Source organism: Thalia democratica, chromosome 4 (genome assembly GCF_965202585.1).
Source record: "Thalia democratica chromosome 4, ktThaDemo2.hap1.1, whole genome shotgun sequence".
NCBI classification, from domain to species: Eukaryota; Metazoa; Chordata; class Thaliacea; order Salpida; family Salpidae; genus Thalia; species Thalia democratica.
In genome coordinates this window covers 30,592,766-30,602,916 of record NC_139168.1, presented here as the reverse complement: position 1 = coordinate 30,602,916, position 10,151 = coordinate 30,592,766, and the positions used below count along the sequence as shown (strand labels likewise).

Genomic DNA, 10,151 nt, shown 5'->3' with positions numbered 1-10,151 from the left:
AATTAAAGAACTTCAATATTTTAAATTGAAACATAAAAATCCTTAAAAAAATATTCTATCTATTATTTATTTTTCTGTATCCTAAGTTTTAAAATAAAAAATTAAAGCAAAAAACAAAACTATTGTTTAGTATTTGTAAATCCACTAGAAATAAACTAATCGCAACAATTTTTGTCATTGAATCGGATACTAACTGAAAAGTTTGTTACTAGTACTTCTAAAAGTTTTCATAGGATTAACAGTTTAAAATCAACTTAATCACAAAATGTAGCAAGTACGTCAATAAAAATTTGCAAAAAGTATTCTTTATTTTGGGTTTATGTTAATATGTTTATGAAAAAAATTTGTTTATTAATCATCGAGTGTTTTATCAAGATAAAAATTGTACTTAAACAGCAAAAATTAAGTACAAATAAAAATTTAAAATACAGATGAAACACTAAAGCAGGTATGTTCCTGTTTTAATTCAAGTGTAAAAAAGTATGTTTACAAAATTTAAGAATATTCTAATATGCAATAACTAATTAGGTATTAAAACATTTTTACAATCTAAACACTTTCGAAAGAAAAATTTAATCGAAATTAAAAAATTAAGTTTTAATCTATAAAAATGTTATGCTTTAAACAACCAAACAAAATATTAGGTTTTCATACTTTTTTTATGACAATCTTTAAAATAATTGACAAGAACTGTTTATGATTGAAAAACTCGCAAGCACGCTTTGGCTAAATTAATTTTCCTACACCAACTGACACGTGCTTTCATCACACGTGGACAACGGTGCCCCCGTTGCCATAGCAACCGTCAATAGGCGAGCGATTGTTCGTGTAGTCGTAGTAATCGAACTCGGTCGAGTTGGTCGTCTCGGAGGTGCGGGAGGAGCAGCTGCGCGTGTTGCTCCGCAGGCACCCGGTCATGTTCTCCTTGATGCAGCCTCCCACGGTGTCGTTCCGGACGCGAGAGCTCTGCAGGTTGCTCCTGTTGATGGGAACGATGGTGAACTGCGAGCTGCTGATCGGGTTGCTGTCGACTTTGCTTTGATGCTCGTCGTCTTCAGCTCGTCGCTTCACCGCGTATATCACGACCAGTATGAGTGCCATCAGTGACAGAGCCGCTATGCTGATGGATGTTCCGATTATCATCAGCGACCTGTCAGTTTTTGCAACGCCCTTTACTTTTTGGTCGTGTTGTTGCGTGGTGCGACCTTTTTGGGGATTTTGAAAATTATCATGTTGGAAATCCTCGGCAGGTTGGATAAAAGGATGATTTAACTCTTTAAGATCTTGATTTTCTAATAAAACAGTATAACTTTTTGAAATGCAAGCGTTTTATAATTATTGTTAAACTTTTGTAAATATAATGGTGTTCTGTTTTATTTCTTTATTTTTTGGTAAGAAATAGTATTTATATTAACATTGCTTTTACAGAAATTAAAGATATTTAACAAAAAATAAAAATAAAAATTAATTAACAGATTTACTATTTATATTAACTTTGTATTTACAGAAATCAAAGATGTTTAACAAGAAATAAAAAAGAGATTTAACTAACTGGTTTACTTAATTTGTAGCTGCTAAGAAGCAAAAAAAAACAGTGTTTTTTTATCTTATATAATTTTAGACTAACCTGTTTTACTTGAGTCGAATGACACTTTTGATTTGTCGTCAGACAAGACGTTGACTTTCAACCTGAGGTTATATTTTGCACACAAACCACCAAATAAATTTTTGTAACCTTCTCTTTTGCCTGTTGAGGTTGCTGTGGAAATAAAACAGTATGTTAATTGAGATACATACCGTTTTGCTAACTAGATATTTGGTCTTCAACCTTTCTAAAAGCTGTGCACAGTACTACTTGAAAACAAAGTCTTTGCATATTAGATTGTAGAATATATAGCTTTTTCTTTGTTTGCTATTTTAACAAAATGCTACAAAACAAACGTATTTAAAAAAAAATACCTCGCTAAATTTTTGTGTGCACGCTAAAATAGGCTCTATACACACTTCCGTGCACAGGTGCACGCTATGAAGAATGTTAAACTAGAAAACTTAAAAGTTTAATTTTGTAAAACTTACAGCTGTTCATATAATAATAATTTTTCAAAACTTTTATGACAAAACTGATAACTTTTTTAGCATCACATGCTCTAATAAAAATGTTAAGAAAAATGTTAACATAACTTTAATTACCAACAGGTTAACAACTAGTTACTAAAAGAACCATAAATTTTATGATCAAAATAAACAGTTCTTATTTACTATCTAATTACAATTTTTAGGATGAGTCTGTAAAAATTTTTTTTTAATTATAAATTTTAAAATTGTTAAACTTTAAGCATATAAAATTTTAGTAACAGAGCAAAAAAAAATAGTCAAATTTTGTAGATTCATTTTTTCTTATTATTAAAAAAAAATCTGTTTAAATATTTGCTTTGATTCAATATTTACTTTGACTTCAGTTATGAAAAAAAACTCTTTCCGCTTCGTAGGACATAACACGGAAAGCAAACAATTACTGTGTTTATATTGAGACAAAAGTAAATAATTTTTGTCGCCCAGTACAATACGCTGGTAAATAGCCATGTCAGAACTGAGGCCAATTCGGGGACAAAATGAGTTAAAGTTATCCAGACTTTAAGTTAAAAAGATGGGTCGGCTGCAGTAGTAAAACATTGAACTTTTTGATTTTTATAATGGTATTCAAATGTGGTACAGTAACAATCTACATGTAAAATAAAGGTAAAGAATAGTTTTCAGTTTATATCCTTACCCCTAACCCACCTTACTCAAAAATTTGTCAAATAAATCAAAAAAAAAGACTTAAAATATAGAAATGTAATAAAAGCAGCGCCCAGAATCTGCAGCTGTTTTTTAAAAGATGGTATGAACAAAAACTATAAACATTTTTTACTTTAACAATTAAAACTTACAAATAAAGTAGTAGCTTTTCCCTGGCGCAATGTCAGGAATGTGTTCGGAGGCTGACACGTTTGTAAAGTAAAAGTCATAGGGCATTATTGCGTCATAGGGGCGAAGGCAGCTCTTCAAAAGTATTCCGTTGGAAGAATCGCAGTTTTTGTAGTCGTTTTCATTTACAAAGAAAATAGACACGTACAAGTTTCCATCATGCTTTGAACTTTTTTCGACATATGGGCAGCGAAACGGTAGAGTGTCGAATAACTTCACATTGACTGATAAGTCCCTTGGCCTAAAGCTGTTTTGAAAATTTAGTTTAGTTGAGTGTTTAATGCTCAAAAAATTCTTAGCAAAATTTTGAATCCTTTAATTTTTCCTTCAATAGCTTCTGCGAAAAACTTTGGTTAATTATTTAAAAGAGGGTTTACAACTAACTAAGGGTTTGTAGTGTTCCAGTATACAGCATTGTAATGCTCACCAAAGACATGCTGAACAATACACAACATAATAAGCATGGAAGACATCATATTTAGTTTTACGTAATTGTAATTAGTTGAAAGTAAGACTGATCTAAAACAATTGGAAAAATTAAGAGTTTTTGTATGATTAGAAAACAGTGCTAACTATTTTTATTTGTTAGTATATATTTTTATGATTAAGAACAGTATGGTTTTATAACGGTTTTTAATATTTAAATACTTTTAAAAGCAAAATATAAAGTAAAGTTTTCACAAAATTCATTTAGTTAGTTTGTTTAAAGTACATAATGTCTAAGGTTCATTAAGCTTGTGTATAAAAAAAACTAAAATTTAACATAATAAAATTTATAGTATTTAAAAAACAAATTTTAAGAAGTTTTGTTTTTGTTAATTTTTTTTGGTTATTTTTAAATTTTCTGTAAATAAATACAGTATAAAATACCACATGTTGCAAAATAATACTAAATTCTTTAAAATTTCTTATAAGAAAAATGATCTTTTTTGACCTTAGTACTGAGAAAGAACTTTAATATTTGATTTTGAAATTCATTAAAGATGTAAAATCGTATAAAAGTAGCTTGTTAGCAAAACAAAGAATCTACCAAGAGAGCTCTTAATTACTGTTTCTTTTCCCAGTAGAGCAAATCCTTAACATTTGATTAGTAAATAATCCGGTCTTGAAAAGAAAAGCATATGTACTGTAATCTCATTAAAACAATTTTCTTGTTAGGAAGCCAACGTTTAATTTAAATCATTAGCAGTAATAATAAAACTATAATGTGGAAAGCTAAACACAAATTAAACAAAAATCAAATAGTTCTATTTTTACTTTCAGCTTTGGAAAACGCACAAATTACCTTTCACTAAACAAAACAAAATATTTACTTACTAAATTAGGTTAATTAAACATACTCAAACAGCATTCATTTTAATTAATATGTTTTAAAATTATAAAAAACGTATTTTGTTAAAAGTCTGTTTTTGAAAACACAAAACTCAATAATAATTGTCAAAATTTTATTGAAAAAATTTAAAAAATCTATTTAACTACTTCTGCTGAAACAATAAAAGCTTGGTATAATAACTATCGAAAATAAATTACACAGTTATTTTTAAATACTTATTAAACCAAACTTCCGCGTCTTACAACAACAAAACCGATTTCTAGAGCTCTTGCCGCGGCGCAGCCACACAAAACTAACGCTCGCAAACCATTCCCTGTGAGATTTCTAGACATGAGGGAAAAAAGTTTAGCGTGACCCGGCGCGAGCATGCTTATCATGACGTATTACAAAGGTCGCCTGATGTTTCGCTCGACATCAACGCTCGGCTGGCTATGTGGTCAATTCGAGCTTACAACTCTCCTGCTCGGAATTAAAAGAATCGCATAACAAGGCGCGTTTGTATGGGAAATTTCAGCTCTGCGGTATGCAAATTGTTACTTTTCGCACATATTTACGTTATCGGACGGTGTATGCAAGGTTATCATTTGCTTGTTTCGAGAAAAAAAGGTGTAATATGCGAGTGTTAAAGAATGAAAGTACGGAAGATTTTATCGCATCAGGTGGTACTTAATGGTGTGTGAACAATTAGCTTGCTAATAATGTAATTACTGAACATTGAGCACAATATTTCCCTTTATCATTCGTTCGGCAGTAAATAATTACTAATTTTCCTTGTAAAAGAGTTTTAAAACAAGGCTGTTATACTTTTATGAAGCAAATTTATATGAAAATGTTATAGAAAAAAGTAAAGTAACGAACAGTTGTATTTTATGAGTGTTTTAGTTACTTGTAATCTTTATAAAATAAAAGCTTAAATCGAGAAATCATAAAAAAAGTTAAACAACAAATTTTGTAAACAAAAATATTCGTTTTAGCATTAAAGCTAATTTTATCTTTGTACCTAAGCGTTTTGAAGAGGTTACTTTTCTACTTTTATTATTAAATTTTATATTAAGCGACAAAATAAAAACGCTCAAAATGTTTAGTCCTAGGACCTGGTGCACAAAAAAACCTTTTGGTTATCGAGTCGCACACCACGGATATCTTTTATTGTATTGTCCATGACTTAATTACTAAACTGAATTAATATAAATAACTGCTGTTTAAACATTTTATATACTTATTTTTTGCGCTCACAAAACGAGTTTGTTTACAAATCTGTACTATGTAATATTAAGTTAACTGAATTATTTCAGCTGTTAGGTTTCATACTTTTACATAAGTTTGTTGTAAACTAATTAATTTTTTTTTAACAAAACTTGCTCTAAAATAGTTCGAAAATACTTTTTGAACGGACATTCTATACAGTTAATACTCAGAAAATAAAGATGTTCGTTACTTAACTTGTTATACAATGAGCTTAAGTACAGAAATCATAAAAAAATTTAGTAACACATTTTGCAAACTAAAATGTTCGTTTTACTAATAAAACTACTTTTATATCTTTGTAGCTAAGCGTTTTGAAAATATCTTTATTCTACTTCTATTGAATAGTAGTTGCTGGTCAAAAGTTATATATGCTTATATTTTGTGCTTAGAACACGAAAATGTTAACAAACTTGTATTACATATTTAGTATTGACTTTACTGAATTAATCATACTTTTAGGTTTTACTAATTTACTAAAACTTGATATAAATTAATTCATTTTGTTAGTTAACCAAATTCTCTCTGATATAGTTTATAAAAAACTTTATGATAGTAAAGTGAAATAAAAATTGCTTATTTTTCGTTTATTTCTAATAATAAAATTCTATACAATTTAAATGTTTTTATGAAAATCTTATTTAAAAAAAAAAAAGGCAACATTTAAAAACAAACTTACTATTTTTTTATACTCTTTAAGAATTATAGAATTAAAAAAAAAACAGTAGCATGACTTCTTTTTATTGTTTTGAAAGAAATAAAATTAAAGGTATCAATAAATAAAACATACAGCTACTTATATATGAGTCAAGATTTACGTAGCCACGACGTTCATGGTAAACCGGATTAGTTATCAAGAAACTAAATAGGTATTAAAACTTTCAATTGAGTAAGAATCAAAACATATATATTGTAAAAATTCCCTATAAAAGAAAATATATGACATAAAAAAAACAATTATTTATATAAGACTTTCTAGTCACAATTAGAATACTTTCTAATTTAAAAAACACGCATGTCTTAACTTGTTGTAAAAAAATAATTTTTAAATAAGATTTTTATATTTAACTCTTTTTTGCTTAAGTTTCTTAATAAAACTAAAAGTTTTTATAAATTCCTATAAAAGCAAAAAAAATAATAATTTCTCTCGATATGCTGTGTATTATTTTGAATATATATTACTTCCTTTTTATAAACCTATGTAATAAAAATTTAGAACAAACATATACACAAAAGTCTAATGATATTTATTTACATCAAAAAATTGACTATTTAAAATCGGTATTCTACAACCATCTAAGTACGATTGTATTTAATGTTTTTAAGTATGTTTGATGCAGCAAAACGAATTAAAAATAGTTTACACAATAATTTTCTAGCTATGTTTTTTATCATACTTCTTAATGAAAAAATTGCCTATACTTTTGCTTAATTGGATTAGTTGAAACTCTATATATTTTTTATATTTTTGTAACAAATTTTTATCTAGTATATAATTTATTTTATTGCACACTATACATTATAAAATAACGTTCTCGATTTTACACATTTTTAACATTTAGTAGGTGTAATTTACTACTCCGTTATTTTAGAAAAATTGGTTTGCTATGTACTTTGCCTAAACTTTTAAGTATCCTTTTTCATCAAAATAAAATATCCCTGACCATAGTTAGCATTTTTAAATGAGATGACAAAACTCACACACTTAAACGTTGTAATAAATAAGGTTATTGTCAATAAAATAGATCAAGTTTGAAACCAAAAGTTCTTTCTAATATTTTATGTTTACTCTATTAACTTCTTAAAAAAGCTTTTTATAATACTTTTAAGTACAATAAATCTTTTTGTTTTAGTAGGTATTAAATTGAAATTAACGTTGTACTTACATCAGTTTTTTTTAACACAAATTTAGCCTTAAATCATCGTTGAAACCTCTTTCTTTTTATAATATTTCATAATTTAATATTTTAATAATATATTATAAGTTTATTAAACGAAAATATGTTAGACAAATATTTCAATTTGAACGTTCTTAAAATGTTTTCACTCAAATTCATAATCAATTTTCATTATGCTGAAAATATAAATTACTGCTATTTTAAGGAAGAAGGCTTTAAGGTTTATTTAAGTTATTGTAATCAAACAATTATTAAACAAAAAACTGTATCTAAAATCCGCTGGTTGTTTTTATCTTTAGTTTTTCATGATTCATTTTAATATTATATAATTCAAAACTAACGTTTTCTTTTTTGTAAATACTCTTTTTTAACTCTTTTAGTACAATTCTTTGTTTTTTAACATATATCTAAATTCATTCTGATACATTTAATTTAAAGCTAAATTTAGTGTATCACTCTAGAGTAATTTATTTTTTTAATTAACTGTAATTGACTCACTTAAAAACAGTTTTATATAAATGAAAAAGTATAATATTCTATATTGTGTAAATTGACTTCAGTTTTTAGCAAAAATAAAAACTCTGTATTTTACTTCATTTAAATATTTTAGGTAACAAACAATAATGTGTTTTTTAACATTTGTTAATATTTTTTATCTGTAAAATAAACATATGCATAGTAATTAATGGTTTGAGCTTTTTGTTTTACACATGTTCATAGTTAACTTAATTTTAAGTACTACTACTGTTTTCTATAAACAATATTTTTAATAAACTCACTAGCAGTACTATAATCATAGTTATTTACTATGACCATAAAGCTTTAAAAACTTTAAGCTTAACAGCTAATCTTTAAAAACTAAATTTATATTATACATTATAGATAAGGTCTTACAGGCTTTTAAAGTAGCACCTTATAAGAATTTTAAAAACACTTGTATAAAACAAAACACTTAGCTAGTTCATTTTTTATTACCGAAGCTAAGCCATAAACGATGTTTATCTATTTTCACTTATAATACTAAACATAATTTATACACAAGTTTGACTTAGTTTACTTCGATAACAGCATTTAAAAATATTACAGAAATACTTTAGACGAAAATCACTTGTGTTTTTGACTTATTTGACTATAAAACATATAATAGTTAGAATATGTAACGGTGATCAAAACTGTTTTTGCTTATGTACAATAAGTAAACTAAGTGATTAGAAAACTTGTTGACTGCTCATAGCTTTAGAAGTATATACATATTTACAAACAAGATTCTTTTTACGTACTTACAACTTTACGGCGCTTGTTAGATAAAATGTTACAATCAGTTTATTGCTGATTTTTTTAATGTTTTTATTTACATTAATAGCCTACAAACATTATATTTCATTGATTATGTATGTTTATTTAAACGTGTTTAAGATAAACTCATTAAGTGCAAAACTATTTTTACAAATCACTGTTTTAAGAAATGTTTTTTACTGTTTTAAAACTTCAGATTGTAAAAAACAAAAACAACAACAAAGAAAATTAATTTAGTTATGTTAGATAAGCTTTATAAAAATAGTATTAAAACAATTTGTGAGTTTATTAGTAATAAAGATTTTATTGTAAAGATGTCTGTGGTCATCAATAATGTATTGACACAGTTTTTATTCATCTTAAACGTTAACTAAAGTTTAAACTGTGCCAAAATTATTCACGATTTTTGAAGTTTACTACTCTTATACATATTTTATGACTTCAAAAATAAATTTTGAACAAAAGAAATTTTCAAAAAGTAATGAAAACTTCTTATAACTTTTTACATTTTTTATCCTTTTGTTAAAATAACCTAGAATTTTTTATTTATGTCTATATTTCTAAATATATTTTAATTGCTTATCAATTTATAAAAAAGTTAAGACTTAAAAGTAACAATACAGAGTTATAAGTATATTTTATTTCAGTTAACTTGTCTTTGGTAAGGTAACATAAAAACGAAAACTAGATCTATTAAAAATTAGCTTATAGTCTAGTTGAACAACTGTAACACACTTAAAAAAATCTATATTTGTCGGAAACAAACGATATTTTGAAAAAATTTAACTACATATGACACTTTGAAAATAATTATACACAACTGTTATTCTAAAAAGTTTTTACTTTCACTCATAAATTATAAAAATAACTTTTCATAAACATAGTTTAGTCTTTTTAAGTTGTAAACTTTGTATACAGCTGCTAATTAAAAATAAACTCTATTAACTTATGTGTTTTATTTTTCTTAGCAGATGAACTTAAATGAGTTCTGTCAAGAAAATTAATAATAAATAACGAAACAATAGAAGCTTCAGCAATAATTTGTTTGTTTCACGGTCTTTCAAAAACTAACCTTTTTTGAACTTGAAAGTCATTTAAACAAAAGCTTTCATCTCTTTTCTTACAAAACAGCTGAATTTTTTATTACTATCAACAAAGTTTATAAAAAGAAACATATGGTGAGAAAGTTTTTATAAAAAAAAAATTGCGCTTTTTGTTGAAAACTAGTATCAAGAACAAAAAGTTAAAATTAAAATAAACAGTCATAAAACAATATTTTAAATACCTAAATTTTCAAAAAAAATTTTCATGTATTTTTTTAAATATTTTTATTAAACTAAAATAGTTTATATAAAAAAAATGTAAAGTTTAGATGACATAATCATTATATATAATGTATAGAAATAAATTTA

The 10,151-nt window shown here is 26.0% G+C and overlaps 1 protein-coding gene across 2 annotated transcripts; it reads right to left on the bottom strand.

Annotated features, from left to right (window-relative positions):
* Window positions 1-584: 584 nt before the first annotated feature.
* On the bottom strand, window positions 585-3,482 carry LOC145834890 (ephrin-4-like). Of its 2 annotated transcripts, none has more exons than XM_082942415.1 (4): window positions 3,352-3,482; window positions 2,931-3,214; window positions 1,628-1,759; window positions 585-1,292 (listed from the first exon to the last, which is right to left on the bottom strand). In XM_082942415.1, exons 1-4 carry the CDS (start codon window positions 3,441-3,443, stop codon window positions 766-768), a joined length of 1,035 nt encoding a protein of 344 aa, XP_082798541.1. In that variant the 5' UTR covers window positions 3,444-3,482; the 3' UTR covers window positions 585-765. The 2 variants fall into 2 exon arrangements, with proteins under 2 accessions (XP_082798541.1, XP_082798542.1); XM_082942416.1 differs by having other exon boundaries at window positions 585-1,205.
* Window positions 3,483-10,151: the final 6,669 nt, after the last annotated feature.

Bases quoted from the DNA above. Each gene is read 5' to 3' on its own strand.
- LOC145834890 (XM_082942415.1), bottom strand. From the start codon at position 3,443: ATGATGTCTTCCATGCTTATTATGTTGTGTATTGTTCAGCATGTCTTT. The intron at 3,215-3,351 runs GTTAGTTGTAAA...TTTTCAAAACAG, and splicing joins TGGAACACTACAAACCCTTA to CTTTAGGCCAAGGGACTTAT. The intron at 1,760-2,930 runs GTAAGTTTTAAT...TTATTTCCACAG, and splicing joins GAAAAGCTACTACTTTATTT to CAACCTCAACAGGCAAAAGA.